The 18646-nt window shown below is 45.8% G+C and overlaps 2 protein-coding genes across 3 annotated transcripts in view; one reads left to right on the top strand and one right to left on the bottom strand.

The window, feature by feature from the left end:
* Positions 1 to 176: 176 nt before the first annotated feature.
* On the bottom strand, positions 177 to 4463 carry LOC120028116 (U6 snRNA-associated Sm-like protein LSm5). The gene is made up of 5 exons (XM_038973298.1): positions 4387 to 4463; positions 3676 to 3771; positions 3275 to 3302; positions 995 to 1067; positions 177 to 496 (listed from the first exon to the last, which is right to left on the bottom strand). The coding sequence occupies exons 1-5, from the start codon at positions 4430 to 4432 to the stop codon at positions 464 to 466; spliced, it is 276 nt and encodes a 91-aa protein (XP_038829226.1). The 5' UTR covers positions 4433 to 4463; the 3' UTR covers positions 177 to 463.
* A 255-nt stretch (positions 4464 to 4718) lies between these two features.
* LOC120028114 (late secretory pathway protein AVL9 homolog) overlaps positions 4719 to 18646 on the top strand; it is a 53827-nt gene continuing 39899 nt past the window's right edge. For both annotated transcript variants that reach the window (XM_038973296.1, XM_038973295.1), the window contains exons 1-4: positions 4719 to 4949; positions 12591 to 12711; positions 15345 to 15433; positions 17691 to 17762. In XM_038973296.1, coding sequence (XP_038829224.1) covers positions 4866 to 4949; positions 12591 to 12711; positions 15345 to 15433; positions 17691 to 17762 — 366 coding nt within the window. In that variant the 5' untranslated portion in view covers positions 4719 to 4865. The remainder of the gene's footprint in view (positions 4950 to 12590; positions 12712 to 15344; positions 15434 to 17690; positions 17763 to 18646) is intronic.

Here is an 18646-nt window from a genome sequence, read left to right as displayed (position 1 = left end):
GTGTCGATGAACGGCGGTGATTTAACGTGTAGAATTGTCGGGAAATAAACAGAAAATGACGTCCGATGTTCTGTGGTGTGTAGAGATGGGACAGTCAACCCACTGCGCACGGCCGAAGTCCATGATGCTCTGTCTTGTCCTTTAGGAGCTACAAATTAACACTGGGGTTCTTTATTTTCAATCACTGTGATTTATTTATAACAAAAAATAATACAGTTTCTCACCACTAAAGTAGAAATGGTTGACGTTACACATGTCAAAATTCCAACCAACTGTTGCTCTGTACACAAACCTTTATCAAGCCTTCATTAGAAGAAAAAAAAAACTTTTGTTACAATTATTTTCTTAAACTAAAACAAAGAACCAAAAATAAAACATTAGCACAAACTAAGGAAAGTAAGTACTGATAGGAAGGCAAGTATACATCCACAACGTAAAACAATGTTTCAGCTAAATGCTGTTGTTATACTTCAGGCCCTTCACCTCCAGGTATGAGCTAGAAAAGAGAAGGATACAACAGAATGGGTAGTGACAATCAGCATACGACTGCTGCGACAAGCATTTGACAATCTAGTAAAAGGTAAGAAAGCCTCGTCTGAGCAAGAATGGGCCCAGAGGGCAGGAGCCTATCTCCCGTTTCTGTAATGTAAGGCAGCTTGATATACAAGTACACCCCTCTAGATAGGATGGTGGTCTGTCGCAGGGCACTCCATTTGACAAATGGAATAATAATCTATAGTATGTCATAATGCTCACCATGGTGATGTTGTTATAATAATCTATAGTATGTCATAATGCTCACCATGGTGATGTTGTTATAATGATCTATAGTATGTCATAATATGCTCACCATGGTGATGTTGTTATAATAATCTATAGTATGTCATAATATGCTCACCATGGTGATGTTGTTATAATAATCTATAGTATGTCATAATATGCTCACCATGGTGATGTTGTTATAATAATCTATAGTATGTCATAATATGCTCACCATGGTGATGTTGTTACCGTTGAGTAGTATCTGATCCAGTTTGGTGATCCTCCTTCCCTCCGGTGTGATTTCACTAAAACAGAGGCATCAAGAGGAAAGATTCAACACCTGTCCTACCCTTACTACACCAGGCAGCCCGGTTACTACACCAGCTACCTCTGTAGAGCTGAAAGAATTGGGACAGGTTGAAGCTGTATGGTAGTAGGCCACTGCTGTAGCGCCATCTTTACCTCCAATGGGTTTACTGGATTTATCAACATACTGCTCATAAGATGGCGCCGGAGAGGAAGGCAGACGTTTTACGTGTCCCCAACCGAGTGTTTTTTTTGTTTGTTTATTTGCAACTTATCTTGTACACAATGTTGCCGCTACCATCTCTTATGACAGAAAATAACTTCCAGACATCAGGACTGCGATTACTGGCAGAATCCTTTTTTTCCTTTCACGAGTCTTGACACAAAGAATATACTGCTTTCTCGGGAACAGGCCCAGATCCCCGCGATTTGCGTGAAGATGAGGTGGAGAAAAAAGGGGCCAAAGGGCGGGCTGCCTTCTGAGAATTCGTAGGCAATCGGAAAAACCACCACTTCCTTCCATTCTGCTAGCAAACGTGCATAAAATTGACGAGCTAAGCGGAAGAATAAACTACCAACAGGACATTAAACAGTAACGTCTTATGCTTCACGGAGTCGTGGCTAAATCATGACACTATCAACATACAGCTGGCTGGTTATACGCTGCACTGGCAGGATAGAACAGAGGCGTCTGGTAAGACAAGGGGCAGTGGACTGTGTAACACTGAAACTTGCATGAGAGCACCAGCTAATCCGGAAGACTGATCACGCTCTCCGCAGCCGATGTGAGTTAAACCTTTAAACAGGTCAACATTCACAAGGCCGCAGGGCCAGACGGATTACCAGGATGTGTACTGCGAGCATGTGCTGACCAACTGGCAAGTGTCTTCACTGACATTTTCAACCTCTTCCCTGTCCGAGTCTGTAATACCAACATGTTTCAAGCAGACCACCATAGTGCCTGTGCCCAAGAACATTAAGGTAACCTGCCTAAATTACTACCGACCCGTAGCACTCACATCTGTAGCCATGAAGTGCTTTGAAAGGCTGGTCATGGCTCACATCAACACCATTATAAAATAAACCCTAGACCCACTCCAATTTGCATACCGCCCCAACAGATCCACAGATGATGCAATCTCTATTGCACTCCACACTGCCCTTTCTCACCTGGACAAAAGGAACACCTATTTGAGAATGCTATTCATTGACTACAGCTCAGCGTTCAACACCATAGTGCCCTCAAAGCTCATCAATAAGCTAAGGACCCTGGGACTAAACACCTCCCTCTGCAACTGGATCCTGCACTTCCTGACGGGCCGCCCCCAGGTGGTAAGGGTAGGCAACAACACGTCCACCACGCTGATGCTCAACACAGGCGCCCCTCGGGTGCGTGTTCAGTTACACTCATGACTGCACGGCCAGGCACGACTCCAACACCATCATTCATTTTGCCGATGACACAACAGTGGTAGACCTGATCACCGACAACAACGAGACAGCCTATAGGGAGGAGGTCAGAGACCTGGCCGTGTGGTGCCAGGACAACAACATCTCCCTCAATGTGACCAAGACAAAGGAGATGATTGTGGACTACAGAAAAAGAGGACTGAGCACGCCCCCATTCTCATCAATGGGGCTGCAGTGGAGCAGGTTGAGAGTTCCTTGGTGTCCACATCACCAACAAACTAACATGATCCAAACACACCAAGACAGTCATGAAGAGGGCACGACAAAACCTATTCCCTCTCAGGAAACTATAAAGATTTGGCCTGGGTCCTCAGATCCTCAAAAGGTTCTACAGCTGCACCATCGAGAGCATCCTGACTGGTTGCATCACTGCCTGGTATGGCAACTGCTCGGCCTCCGAACGCAAGGCACTACAGAGGGTAGTGCAAACGGGCCATTCAGGACCTCTATACCAGGCGGCGTCAGAGGAAGGCCCTAAAAATGATCAAAGACTCTAGCCACCCTTTCAGTTCTCCACAAGCGCATAAGTGGGCTAGCTAGGGTTGTTTTCTAGACAGGCGCCCAAGAGAGCAAACCATATAGGCTATCGTTCACTACTTTTAATTAAAGCACTATGAGCCCTGGTCGAAAGTAGTGCACTATATTGGGAATAGAGCGCCATTTGGGACACACCCTATGTATAAGCAGCTCTGTGATTCCACTCCATGTAAGTGAACTGTAATACTTGTGTACTTACAATTCTGTCACGTCCTCTAGCACCATGTCTGAAGTTGGGTGGGTGAAGGATAATCTGTACATTGACAAACTAAATGATTACAGTATGGCAAACATTTGAATTCAATAATGACTGGTTTTGTACAATGTACCATACTTCTGCAGCAGTAGCAAACCCTCCTCCTGGAGAGTGACTGGCGGTGAGGGCTTTTGCTCCAGCCCTATACAAACACACCCGTTTCAGCTAATCGAGGTCCGAATGAGCGGCTTGTTAATACAAGCAGGTGCGTTTGTTAGATTAGGGCTGGAGAGCAAAATCCTACAGGAGCGTAGGTCTCCAAAAACCCTCACAAGGGTTTCCCACAGATGTGCAATGAAGGATAAATAATGAGATGTTTCGTAGGACTTTTGTGTAAAGGATACTGACAAAATCGTCGAAACCCAACAAGGTGCCAACAATTTCTTTGTCGTTCTTCATGACGATATGGATTCTGGAACCTATACATTTGTCCACGAGCTCTGAAACAACACAAGAATATATGTTTAAATCACAGACTGACGATCAAGAGAACTACTGGGTGTACATGCTTTCTGTCAGGCTTCCAGCAACCTAACACACATCTTGATTCTGCTAGGTGTAATCATTGTCCAGACAGATGACCATGACTAATGTATTATTTGATTGAATCAAGTGGGCTAGTGATGGTCTGGAACAAAAGCCTGCACCTGGGACTGCAGGACCTGATTTGGAGAAGCACAAACATTCCCGCGAGAGTTTGAATTTGGCTAATCTGGTTGGTTGCCTCGCTAGCTAGCGTTCGTTCAAAATGTAGTTAGCTAACTTAATTTGAAAATATATCAATGAAAGTCATATGGCATGACTGTAATACAGAAAATCGCTGTAGTGGAAACATTTAGTTCATATCTGTGACATCCTGGCCGGCGGGTAAGGTTTGGCTACTTTTGCTACTTAGCTAGCTTAGCAATGCGGACATGCTACAACTACTAGTTTACATGACTCCTGCATTACATATCTGTAAATGGGTATATTTCAATACAACCCCGCATTGAGCGTTACCGACGTCCTTGTTATCTGTATAATTTGATACAAAATATGAAGAAAATCACACAAACCAAGTGGGAGCAACTGTGACGGATTTGTAGCTGGAGTGGCTGCCATGTTTAGTTTGAAAAAAGGCGGAAGTAATCGATCGACCAATCAACCAAAAGAATCAGACTAAAACAATCAAACACTGATTTTTATTGTATCCAATCACTGGGGTCGTTTTCATTATGACTATGGTCAATTAATATGTACAAGGAATTATACATTCACTGAGTTGATGCAGCCCAAACAGAATGGGATTATTGATTCGGTGGATAAAAAACAATCATAAAAGAGTCATGCCCAAGCGGTGGCGCTTCATTTTGAGTGACGTCATCTCACTACTGGAAAAGACGAGGCGGAAGAGAAAATCCCTTGGGTTGATTGTGTAACTGCGGACGTCGATTCAAGAAACACCAAGAGCAGCGCCCGTTCATTTCAACGCTGTTTACATTGGGTCTCTCAAAAGTGGAAAACAACACATATAACTGCCCAAATATCGGGGGCCATGGAGTTGAATGGCAAAGAGGAACTCAAAGGACCCGTGTTACATATCGTGGTAGTCGGATTTCACCACAAGAAAGGCTGTCAGGTACGTCAATCTCGTGAGGCATGATAACTAGGTAGCCTGGGCAGTGGAGATCCATAAAGCACACGAGCGGCTGCCCATAGCGGCTGCCCAGGCAATTATTAGCAGAATAGAGTGGAGAGCTGCTCCGACTAGGAGGCTACACTATGCGTCAAGCAGAGCATTTGGGTAATGGCTGGGGTGTGAGTGAATGAGCTATTTAGTTATTTGACTGACCAGCACCAGTAACAACAATCCAGACAGGGACCTTTGCTGTTGGGTCATTCCACGTAATTTCAACAAGCCATGTACTCACAATCTCAGATTGTTTTGAAATCGTTTCTGTAGTTAGAAATAGATAAGATGAGCATTCCTGACACATTATTTTATCTCTGAGAAGAATGTAACTGATTGATTGCACCCAAATTGGCCATTTGAATTTATAGGATTGATTTAATCTTCAATAAATATTGTACCTAACATCCGATTTGGGAACATAATTCTTCCTAACAATGAGGAAGACACGAGGAATCTAATAAAACGATCAATAGATCTCTTGTGTTTATGACATGGATCACATGTTTTTCCTTGTGGTTGGGCAGGTAGCCTTGTGGTTGGGCAGGTAGCCTTGTGGTTGGGCAGGTAGCCTTGTGGTTGGGCAGGTAGCCTTGTGGTGGTTGGGCCAGTAACCGAATCCCCGAGGTGACAAGGTAAACATCTGTCGTTCTGCTGTTCCCCGGTAGGCTGTCATTGTAAATAAGAATTTGTTCGTAACTGATTTGCCCAGTTAAATAAATGTTGAATCCATTTTTTTTTTTAAATAATTATGCTAGACAGTTTGTTCTTAGGCTTAATTGTGTCCATGAAACGGCACCTTTGTGTGTGGTTTGTTCCATTTAAAAAAAGGTCTGGATTAGTTATACCATTCCTGGCAATTGGTGAATACGCAAACCATTAGGCTACTGCAGTTCTAATGGCTTCAATGTCGTGGTCTCTAATGCTTTTCTATGGTAAAAGTCCCACACACTGTATAGTGTTTTGCAATGGTAATAGTATTGTGTTGGGTTTACTGGTAAATGTCACTAATCACATTACATATGACTGCCATGCAATGGTTTATAAGTGTATTATTTGATTAGGGTTGTCACAACATTTCAGTCACTAGCCCATTTCTCCCATCGAGGTTTTCAACTCGTAAGAAAAGTCTTCATATGAGAATTGCACCATTTAAAGATGGCCCTTTTTCAGAGAGCTGCCACTCTTTGGACTATTCAAGGAGCGTTGGGTTGATGCATTGGGGTTTTTAAGAGAACAGGGAGGGGGGGGAAACATCACTAGATTCACAGGGAGCACATTACAAAGGTTGAAGAAGCAATAATCCAAGCAGCAGCTTCCTACTACTTGTCAGACATAGATCAGATACTCTATACTGGTTGTTGGGATGTGATTGGTGTGTGGTGGGGTGTGGGGGGGGGGGGGGGGGTCCTGTGGGTGGCTATTGATCATTTTATGGGTTTCCTCGTCTCATTGTTATGAAGAATTACCACCCAAATTGGATGTTAGGTACTATATTTATTAAAGATGATATGAATCCTATCAGTTTAAATGGCCAATGTGGGTGCACTCAATTAGCTTAAATCCTCTGAGATCATATTATATTTTAATGAAACAAATGTTTCACGAATGCTAATCTTATCTGTTTCTATCTACAGAAGAAGAAGAAGGGGGAAAAAAACGATTTCAGAACAATGTGAGCTGGTGGGTGTTGAACTCCTGTTTCTTGGGCTTTTTGAAGTGGAACGACTCTGTTCTGTTCAACCCACCAGTGGTGACGAGACACTACTGCCTGGTAGTCACTGATCACTTGTTTTATAAACCAGCACAGATGGGACAGGCCATTTGTTGCATAACGCAGTTGTGGGACCACCTTGTTGGTGTACCGAGCATTATTATAAGTGCATGGTCATCCTATATTGTGTAGAACTACAGTCAATGTCAATTAGTGAAATGTAATAATAATCAGTATTCATTTGCACTTTTTCCTGACATGAGATCTTATCTCCCGACGGCTAATTTCCTCGCTCTTGGCCAGAGGTTTTATTTCAACCTGCCGATGTTTGTACTGCTAGTCTATACTCCCTCAGTCCTGCGACTGTTATTAAAGAACGTATCATACGCAAATCCAAAATACATCTATACACACAGTCACTGCCTGCAATGTTGTTGTCACTGTGGTTTTGGTTTCAAGGATTAGCCACAAAGTTTAGTGAGTCATTTGACAAATGTTAAGGAGAGCTTGACAGACACGATGGACTACAAGGGCAGTGTTTACGCCTGGTAGTTAACCTACTGAAAGGTTGTGTGTGTGTGTGTGTGTTTGCATGCATGCAGAAAGAGTTCACCTGCTCATTCAGTCAGGAAATGAACAGGGACAAGATAATACCTCAAGTGTATTACAATAATAATTATCTACAGAGCTTCTGAAGAGAGTAGGGACTATCCCTTCTGAGGTACACAATAAAGAATGAATGGGGAGATTCAACGCACATATGTTTTCAACAAACACAATTTGCCTAAAGGCCTTGTTGTATGTTCATGCACATGAGCCTTTATAAACGGCAGGCGCTAGGCTAGTTCCTGTTCTGCTTCTGCAACCACAGACTGGACAAATTATTATTCTTCAATTCAATTTGTATTAGGCTCTGTTAGTTTCTGTTCCTAGAACAGTTTCTAGGTTATTTCTAAGTACCCTTCCCGTCAGGAACCATAGAGCCAGCATTCCATGCCAACATAGGTCTCTCCGATTGTCTTGGCAATTCTCACATACAATTCTCACATTACATGCTTTTTACTTATGTATCACAAACCATTTTTTTGGAAAATCATGATGATTTTAGTCCCTTTTTAGACCTGTACATGCCTCCTGTCAGACTCTATGATGTGTGAACCGTGACAACACCTTGGAGTCGTTATACTGTCAGACTCTATGATGTGTGAAGCGTGACAACACCTTGGAGTCGTTATACTGTCAGACTCTATGATGTGTGAAGCGTGACAACACCTTGGAGTCGTTATACTGTCAGACTCTATGATGTGTGACGCGTACATGATACAGACAACACCTTGGAGTCGTTATACTCCTTATAGTGTGCTACAGACGTATGGAATATGTCTAGATTCTAAAATGCAATTTTTCACATTTTAAAGTACTTTTTTTGATTTAGTTAATTTTAAGACATTGATTGGAACATTATAGACTAATCTGCAAGTACATTGAATGTCCAGAGTGGGTTCTGCTAATTCAGAAGGTATGATACATATTATGAGCACCACCAACACAGTGAATGGGAAAATGGATTCAAAGGGAACTCCCTCTGCTGGGGATTTGCTAAATGTGCAATCGTGAAGGAGAGCAGCACCAATCAAAAGTTTGGACACACCTACTCAAGGGTTTTTCTTTATTTTTACTATTTTCTACATTGTAGAATAATAGTGAAGACATCAAAACTATGAAATAACACATATGGAGTCATGTAGTAACCAAAAAAAGTGTCAAACAAATGAAAATATATTTGAGATTCTTTAAAGTAGCCACCCTTTGCCTTGATGACAGCTTTGCACAGTCTTGGCATTCTCTCAACCAGCTTCATGAGGTATTCACCTGGAATGCATTTTCAATTAACAGGTGTGCCTTGTTAAAAGTTAAATTGTGGAATTTCTTTCCTTAATGCATTTAAGCCAATCAGTTGTGTTGTGACAAGGTAGGGGTGGTATATAGAAGATAGCCCTATTATGTAAAAAACCAAGTCCATATTTTGGCAAGAACAGCTCAAAGGGGACTAAGCACTCACCCCTGAGGTGAGCCGTTTGCTGATGTGGGGTGGTCTGTGGGTGGCTTAGGACCTTTTTCTTTGGATTCCTTACGTCTGTCATTGGTAGGATGATGTTTGGATGTTAGGTACTATAATATATTTATATATATTATGTGAATCCTGTAAATTAAAAGAGGCTATTTGGGTGCAATTTCAACAAAATAATATTGCGGGAATGCTAATCTTTTATATTTTTCTAACTGAGGAACTAGTTCAGAACAATCTGAAATGGTGGATCTGTGGCTTGCTGAAATGACATGGAACGACCCAGTTTCTATTATTGCAATGTGTTCTCCCATATCTGGGCTGCATGCCAAATAAGCACCCTATTCCCCATGTAGTCCTTAGCCTTGGTCAAAAGTAGTGCGCTATATAGGGGATGGGGTGCCAATTGGGACACTCAGTTATGTTATTACCTTTACTGAACCGCAAAAATATAGTTTGTTCTAGCCTACAGTTTTCACAAATCAATCTTGCACAGCAGCAATGGAATTTATGTAGCTAATGTTGCCTGACAGTACAGCACATCGTTCGTTAACAATTATTTACTATTTGCCAAGGTTATGGCTGTTTGACTTTTCTTCTCCGGAGACAGGCTTCTTGTTTAACTAGATTGTGAACAGCTGAGTTCATTACAGGACCTTGAACATGTTCAGTACTTTATCCAGAGGCTGCTGTGACTCATAGTCATATGGTGATCAGACCATTGTGAATAGCCCTCTTCATCTGGGCTGCTGTTATGCATGTTGTCCTGACTCTACACTCCCTCGTGTTGTCCTGACTCTACACTCCCTCGTGTTGTCCTGACTGTGCACTCCCTCATGTTGTCCTGACTGTGCACTCCCTCATGTTGTCCTGACTCTACACTCCCTCGTGTTGTCCTGACTGTGCACTCCCACGTGTTGTCCTGACTGTGCACTCCCTCGTGTTGTCCTGACTCTACACTCCCTCGCGTTGTCCTGACTGTGCACTCCCTCGTGTTGTCCTGACTCTACACTCCCTCGCGTTGTCCTGACTGTGCACTCCCTCGTGTTGTCCTGACTCTACACTCCCGCGCGTTGTCCTGACTGTGCACTCCCTCGTGTTGTCCTGACTCTACACTCCCTCGTGTTGTCCTGACTCTACACTCCCGCGTGTTGTCCTGACTCTACACTCCCTCGTGTTGTCCTGACTCTACACTCCCTCGTGTTGTCCTGACTCTACACTCCCTCGTGTTGTCCTGACTCTACACTCCCTCGTGTTGTCCTGACTCTACACTCCCTCGTGTTGTCCTGACTGTGCACTCCCGCGTGTTGTCCTGACTGTGCACTCCCGCGTGTTGTCCTGACTCTACACTCCCGCGCGTTGTCCTGACTGTGCACTCCCTCGTGTTGTCCTGACTCTACACTCCCGCGTGTTGTCCTGACTCTGCACTCCCTCGCGTTGTCCTGACTCTACACTCCCTCGTGTTGTCCTGACTCTGCACTCCCTCGCGTTGTCCTGACTCTACACTCCCTCGCGTTGTCCTGACTCTACACTCCCTCGCGTTGTCCTGACTCTACACTCCCTCGCGTTGTCCTGACTCTACACTCCCGCGTGTTGTCCTGTATCTACACTCCCGCGTGTTGTCCTGACTCTACACTCCCTCGTGTTGTCCTGTATCTACACTCCCTCGTGTTGTCCTGACTCTGCACTCCCTCGCGTTGTCCTGACTCTACACTCCCTCGTGTTGTCCTGACTCTACACTCCCTCGTGTTGTCCTGACTCTACACTCCCTCGTGTTGTCCTGACTCTACACTCCCTCGTGTTGTCCTGACTCTACACTCCCGCGTGTTGTCCTGACTCTGCACTCCCGCGTGTTGTCCTGACTCTGCACTCCCTCGTGTTGTCCTGACTCTACACTCCCTCGTGTTGTCCTGACTCTACACTCCCTCGTGTTGTCCTGACTCTACACTCCCTCGTGTTGTCCTGACTCTACACACCCGCGTGTTGTCCTGACTCTACACTCCCGCGTGTTGTCCTGACTCTACACTCCCGCATGTTGTCCTGACTGTGTGATCTCTTATTTTCCCTGTCTTATTTTAAGCCCCAGGAGTAAAACAGAAGATTAAATAATGACTAGCTGAATAAAGACAGACTATCTTTATAGTTGAGTCATTTTAGCTACTCCCTGGCGTATGCTGAGCCAATCTGATCCATGCCTAAAATGGATAGCATTTTAACGGTGTGTCTGTAGGTTAGTAGGATGGCTCGTGGGTACGGATGGCTCGTGGGTACGGATGGCTCGTGGGTACGGATGGCTCGTGGGTCCTGGTTTCTTGGAGTTGGTGTCTCGGTGTTGGTTTCTAGGTGCTAGTTTCTAGGTGCTGGTTTCTAGGGACTGGTTTCTAGGGACTGGTTTCTAGGGACAGGTTTCTAGGGACTGGTTTCTAGGGACTGGTTTCAAGGGACAGGTTTCTAGGGACTGGTTTCTAGGGACTGGTTTCTGGGTGCTGGTTTCTGGGTGCTGGTTTCTAGGGACTGGTTTCTAGGTGCTGGTTTCTAGGTGCTGGTTTCTGGGTGCTGGTTTCTAGGTGCTGGTTTCTAGGTGCTGGTTTCTAGGTGCTGGTTTCTAGGTGCTGGTTTCTGGGTGCTGGTTTCTGGGTGCTGGTTTCTAGGTGCTGGTTTCTATGGACTGGTTTCTAGGTGCTGGTTTCTATGGACTGGTTTGTAGGTGCTGGTTTCTATGGACTGGTTTTTGGGTGCTGGTTTCTATGGACTGGTTTCTGGGTGTTGGTTTCTATGGACTGGTTTGTAGGTGCTGGTTTCTATGGTCTGGTTTGTAGGTGCTGGTTTCTATGGACTGGTTTCTGGGTGTTGGTTTCTATGGACAGGTTTCTAGGTGCTGGTTTCTATGGACTGGTTTCTGGGTGCTGGTTTCTATGGACTGGTTTCTAGGTGCTGGTTTCTATGGACTGGTTTCTAGGTGCTGGTTTCTATGGACTGGTTTCTGGGTGCTGGTTTCTATGGACTGGTTTCTAGGTGCTGGTTTCTATGGACTGGTTTCTAGGTGCTGGTTTCTATGGACTGGTTTCTAGGTGCTGGTTTCTGGGTGCTGGTTTCTAGGGGCTGGTTTCTAGGGAGTGGTTTCTAGGGGCTGGTTTCTATGGACTGGTTTGTAGGTGCTGGTTTCTAGGGACTGGTTTCTAGGTGCTGGTATCTATGGACTGGTTTCTATGGACTGGTTTGTAGGTGCTGGTTTCTATGGACTGGTTTGTAGGTGCTGGTTTCTATGGACTGGTTTGTAGGTGCTGGTTTCTATGGACTGGTTTGTAGGTGCTGGTTTCTATGGACTGGTTTGTAGGTGCTGGTTTCTATGGACTGGTTTGTAGGTGCTGGTTTCTATGGACTGGTTTCTATGGACTGGTTTGTAGGTGCTGGTTTCTATGGACTGGTTTGTAGGTGCTGGTTTCTAGGGACTGGTTTCTAGGTGCTGGTATCTATGGACTGGTTTCTATGGACTGGTTTGTAGGTGCTGGTTTCTATGGACTGGTTTGTAGGTGCTGGTTTCTATGGACTGGTTTGTAGGTGCTGGTTTCTATGGACTGGTTTGTAGGTGCTGGTTTCTATGGACTGGTTTGTAGGTGCTGGTTTCTATGGACTGGTTTCTATGGACTGGTTTCTAGGTGCTGGTTTCTATGGACTGGTTTGTAGGTGCTGGTTTCTATGGACTGGTTTGTAGGTGCTGGTTTCTATGGACTGGTTTGTAGGTGCTGGTTTCTATGGACTGGTTTGTAGGTGCTGACATCTGCAGTGTTTTCTCTCTCTTCCTCAGGTGGAATACTCCTACCCTCCCCTCATCCCTGAGGAGGGCCATGACAGCAACAACCTGCCTGAGGAGTGGAAGTACCTGCCTTTCCTTGCCCTGCCTGACGGAGCACACAACTACCAAGAAGGTAAATAACACCCTGACCTTTACCCTGACCCTTAACCCTGCCTGACGGAGCACACAACTACCAAGAAGGTACATAAAACCCTGACCCCTGACCCTAACCTTTACATAAAAACCAAATGGCACACTTACTTTTATAGTGCACTACCTTTTGACCAGGGCCCATAGGGTGCAATTTGGGACACAACCAGATACTTCCTCTTTTTTTCTTTCCCCATCATTCCATCTTTCCATCTCTCCTACCTGTGTTACTACACCGCTCCTGACAGTTTAATAATGAGTCTACTGTCACATTTAGGCCCGCCGTCTTCACCCCGTTTGAGACTCTGTTATCACGTCTCAGACACCTTACCTGCTAAAATAAGGGTCAAATAAATCTGCTGATGATGAGTCATCATTACCTCTGTGGAAAAAAATGGACAGCTTCGTCATCATGTTTGGCTTAGCCTAACTGGGCTACTGCAGTGCTCATGTTAGTATGTGAAATCAGCAGGAATTAATGTTGGAAAGGAGAGTTTTTAAAGCTAGTTAGGTCATTATAGACTAGCTGTGGTGCAGCGTGTGACTGTGTTGTTCTGCTGGGTAGTGTTGCCTTGAGGCCCTCCATCTTGGCAAGCCTCCTTCTGTTGTTCATGATGTCACTGAGGCCGACGGGCCGGGCCGTTAGCTAGTTAGCACTCACTCATCGTGTGATCTGATTTTCCTTTTGGTCTGCTACTGACCTGGTCCTGTTGTTAAGCAGTACAGAGGGAGAGAATGGACTCGATTCACAGTCATATTATGCAACACATTCATTTCTTTCAAGTGGATATGTAACGGTTAGGCCTAGTAAGATGCGAAAGCTGAACAATATAGATATGAAGTCTGTGTTATACATATGGCCTACATCTGTATTAGTAAAAATGATTAGTTGAACTACACTCCGGTATGTGTAGAACCAGATTTGAAATCATCTCTGTACTGTACAAGTCCTCACCTATTCCATGTTTTACACAGCAGGCCCTGTAGTGTCGTCTGTGTGTGATTCACTGGCTGCTTGTTGGCCGGGTGCATAAACTTCACTGACGCGGTATATTTTCATTAGGGGAGTGATTCACTGCAATGCAGTCGGGCTATAGTGGCAACGACAACATGAGACAGACTCATACATGGGATGGCACAGTTCATGGGAGTAGAGCAGGGCATCGTGCTGCTGAGGAGAGGAAGCTAGTAGACTACAGCTGTGGCTCATCATATGTCCTTGGCTGTGCTGTTGCTCTGGTCCAGGGTGTTACATGCTGCTTGCTAAAGGCTCAGGGTCAGCAAGACCCAAGTAACACCCGGGACCAGAGCTAGCTGTACTGTGCCGTCCAGTCTGTCTGCCCCGACCTGTCTCTGGCCTTGTTGCTGACAGAGACGGGTCCTTGGTTGCAGTCACGGAGACGGGTCCTTGGTTGCAGTCACGGAGACGGGTCGTTGGTTGCAGTCACGGAGACGGGTCGTTGGTTGCAGTCACGGAGACGGGTCGTTGGTTGCAGTCACGGAGACGGGTCGTTGGTTGCAGTCACGGAGACGGGTCGTTGGTTGCAGTCACGGAGACGGGTCGTTGGTTGCAGTCACGGAGACGGGTCGTTGGTTGCAGTCACGGAGACGGGTCGTTGGTTGCAGTCACGGAGACGGGTCGTTGGTTGCAGTCACGGAGACGGGTCGTTGGTTGCAGTCACGGAGACGGGTCGTTGGTTGCAGTCACGGAGACGGGTCGTTGGTTGCAGTCACGGAGACGGGTCGTTGGTTGCAGTCACGGAGACGGGTCCTTGGTTGCAGTCACGGAGACGTGTCCTTGGTTGTAGTCACGGAGACGTGTCCTTGGTTGCAGTCTGTTTCCCTGACTGTAGCTCTGAGAGGGAGGATGCCTTAGCAACATTAGAAAAACCACTCCGTCTCTTACCGTCGTCATGGCCACTGGCCTCCTGATCCAAGTCCAAACCCCAGATTCTCTGATCTAATTGACTGACACGTCCATAGATCCTCGTATACATGATCCGTTACAGATGTAGCGGACGCCTTTCTAATGTTATCATCTTCCCCCTCTGTTGTTGTTGTTGTAATTCGTACCAAAACATCCTGACTCCTGGATCACACCGACAGCGTCATTGCGGAAGCCTTATGTAACTGTAATAACTGTCAAATGTTTGGAATCACGTGCTCCTTCCTCCGTCCCATCAGTTTATTGAGGATGTGATTTTCAAACATTTGACAGTTATAATTTACAGGTCCGTAAGGCTAACGATGTTTTGGTGCTGATTACAACAACAGAGGGAAGATAACAAGTTATTTTCAGAGTCGTCTTCGGTCGCTACAAACAACAGATGCTCACTTTAATGTGTAATTCATTTGCTAGTGGTGAAATTGCTGTTGACGTTTTTTGTTTGTTTGGCTAATTAACTAAGGACCATGTTACGACAGTTCTCAGATCAGAGAGAGATGTAGCTTTGCTACATTTTTACGTTTTAGTCATTTAGCAGACTCTTATCTGGAGCGACTTACAGGCAGTGCATTCATCAACGTTTAGTAGGGAAAACAACCACATGTTATTGCAGGTAGACCATTCTTGGAAAATAGCAGCGAATGATGTGATTTGTTGTTTTGTTTTCTCAGACACCGTGTTCTTCCACCTCCCTCCTCTCGCTGGAACAGATATGAAGTGTGTGTACGGTGTCTCCTGCTATCGCCAAATAGAAGCTAAGGTTGGTTCCCCCTCATGTCTCTACCAGCTGTACTACAGAGTAGAGTCTATACCAGCTGGTCAACAGAGTAGAGTCTATACCAGCTGGTCAACAGAGGACCACTGTACTACAGAGTAGAGTCTATACCAGCTGGTCAACAGAGTAGAGTCTATACCAGCTGGTCAACAGAGTAGAGTCTATACCAGCTGGTCAACAGAGTAGAGTCTATACCAGCTGGTCAACAGAGTAGAGTCTATACCAGCTGGTCAACAGAGTAGAGTCTATACCAGCTGGTCAACAGAGTAGAGTCTATACCAGCTGGTCTACAGAGTAGAGTCTCTACCAGCTGGTCTACAGAGTAGAGTCTCTACCAGCTGGTCTACAGAGTAGAGTCTCTACCAGCTGGTCAACAGAGTAGAGTCTCTACCAGCTGGTCTACAGAGTAGAGTCTCTACCAGCTGGTCAACAGAGTAGAGTCTCTACCAGCTGGTCTACAGAGTAGAGTCTCTACCAGCTGGTCAACAGAGTAGAGTCTCTACCAGCTGGTCTACAGAGTAGAGTCTCTACCAGCTGGTCTACAGAGTAGAGTCTCTACCAGCTGGTCTACAGAGTAGAGTCTATACCAGCTGGTCAACAGAGTAGAGTCTATACCAGCTGGTCAACAGAGTAGAGTCTATACCAGCTGGTCAACAGAGGACCACTGTACTATAGAGTAGAGTCTATACCAGCTGGTCAACAGAGTAGAGTCTCTACCAGCTGGTCAACAGAGTAGAGTCTCTACCAGCTGGTCAACAGAGTAGAGTCTATACCAGCTGGTCAACAGAGTAGAGTCTCTACCAGCTGGTCTACAGAGTAGAGTCTCTACCAGCTGGTCTACAGAGTAGAGTCTATACCAGCTGTACTACAGAGTAGAGTCTATACCAGCTGTACTACAGTATAGAGTCTATACCAGCTGTACTACAGAGTAGAGTCTATACCAGCTGTACTACAGTATAGAGTCTATACCAGCTGTACTACAGAGTAGAGTCTATACCAGCTGTACTACAGTGTAGAGTCTATACCAACTGTACTACAGAGTAGAGTCTATACCAGCTGGTCAACAGAGGACCACTGTACTACAGAGTAGAGTCTATACCAGCTGGTCAACAGAGTAGAGTCTATACCAGCTGGTCAACAGAGTAGAGTCTATACCAGCTGGTCAACAGAGTAGAGTCTCTACCAGCTGGTCAACAGAGGACCACTGTACTACAGAGTAGAGTCTCTACCAGCTGGTCAACAGAGTAGAGTCTCTACCAGCTGGTCAACAGAGTAGAGTCTCTACCAGCTGGTCAACAGAGTAGAGTCTCTACCAGCTGGTCAACAGAGTAGAGTCTCTACCAGCTGGTCAACAGAGTAGAGTCTCTACCAGCTGGTCAACAGAGTAGAGTCTCTACCAGCTGGTCAACAGAGTAGAGTCTCTACCAGCTGGTCAACAGAGTAGAGTCTATACCAGCTGGTCAACAGAGTAGAGTCTCTACCAGCTGGTCAACAGAGTAGAGTCTCTACCAGCTGGTCAACAGAGTAGAGTCTCTACCAGCTGGTCAACAGAGGACCACTGTACTATAGAGTAGAGTCTATACCAGCTGGTCAACAGAGTAGAGTCTCTACCAGCTGGTCAACAGAGTAGAGTCTCTACCAGCTGGTCAACAGAGTAGAGTCTCTACCAGCTGGTCTACAGAGTAGAGTCTCTACCAGCTGGTCAACAGAGTAGAGTCTATACCAGCTGGTCAACAGAGTAGAGTCTATACCAGCTGGTCAACAGAGTAGAGTCTATACCAGCTGGTCAACAGAGTAGAGTCTATACCAGCTGGTCAACAGAGTAGAGTCTATACCAGCTGGTCAACAGAGTAGAGTCTATACCAGCTGGTCTACAGAGTAGAGTCTCTACCAGCTGGTCTACAGAGTAGAGTCTCTACCAGCTGGTCTACAGAGTAGAGTCTCTACCAGCTGGTCTACAAAGTAGAGTCTATACCAGCTGGTCAACAGAGTAGAGTCTCTACCAGCTGGTCAACAGAGTAGAGTCTCTACCAGCTGGTCAACAGAGTAGAGTCTCTACCAGCTGGTCAACAGAGGACCGCTGTACTACAGAGTAGAGTCTATACTCATTTCTCTGTGGTTCTGTTTCCTGACTGTTTCCTGACTGTTTCCTGACTGTTTCCTGGCTTTTTTCTGACTGTTTCCTGACTGTTTCCTGACATGTCATTAGGCATCAAAGTGTTTTGTTGTTTTTGTTTTTCAGTCCCTGAAGGTCCGACTGGCTGATGTCACCAGGGAGACGGTCCAGAAGAGTGTGTGTGTTCTCAGTCAAGTGGTGAGTGTGTGTTTGTGGCCTCAGTCAAGTTGTGTGTGTGTGTGTGTGTGTGTGTGTGTGTGTGTGTGTGTGTGTGTGTGTGTGTGTGTGTGTGTGTGTGTGTGTGTGTGTGTGTGTGTGTGTCCTCAGTCAAGTGGTGAGTGTGTGTGTGTCCTCAGTCGAGTGGTGTGTGTGTGTGTGTGTGTGTGTGTGTGTGTGTGTGTGTGTGTGTCCTCAGTCAAGTGGTGAGTGTGTGTGTGTCCTCAGTCGAGTGGTGTGTGTGTGTGTGTGTGTGTGTGTGTGTGTGTGTGTGTGTGTGTGTGTCCTCAGTCAAGTGGTGAGTGTGTGTGTGTCCTCAGTCGAGTGGTGTGTGTGTGTGTGTGTGTGTGTGTGTGTGTGTGTCCTCAGTCAAGTGGTGAGTGTGTGTGTGTCCTCAGTCGAGTGGTGTGTGTGTGTGTGTGTGTGTGTGTGTGTGTGTGTGTGTGTGTGTGTGTGTGTGTGTGTGTGTGTGTGTGTGTGTGTGTGGCCTCAGTCAAGTGGTGTGTGTGTGTGGCCTCAGTCGAGTGGTGTGTGTGTCCTCAGTCAAGTGGTGTGTGTGTGGTGTGTGTGTGTGTGTGTGTGTGTGTGTGTGTGTGTGTGTGTGTCCTCAGTCGAGTGGTGAGTGTCCTGATGTGACAAGGAGGGAGAGAAGGGTGGGGATCGCTCTATGGAAAGTCACACTATGACCCCTGGGTCAGTGGACAGCCTCCTCTCTGTCCGTACTCCCCGACCCTCTATGACCCCCGACCTTTAATGACCTCTGGGTCAGTGGACAGCCTCCTCTCTGTCCGTACGCCCCGGCCCTCTATGACCCCTGGGTCAGTGGACAGCCTCCTCTCTGTCCGTACACCCCGGTCCTCTATGAC

The sequence above is a fragment of the Salvelinus namaycush genome, chromosome 33 (assembly GCF_016432855.1).
Source record: "Salvelinus namaycush isolate Seneca chromosome 33, SaNama_1.0, whole genome shotgun sequence".
Taxonomy (NCBI): Eukaryota; Metazoa; Chordata; class Actinopteri; order Salmoniformes; family Salmonidae; genus Salvelinus; species Salvelinus namaycush.
Note: the sequence above shows the minus strand (reverse complement) of the source record. Positions and strands in the feature narration are given on the sequence as shown.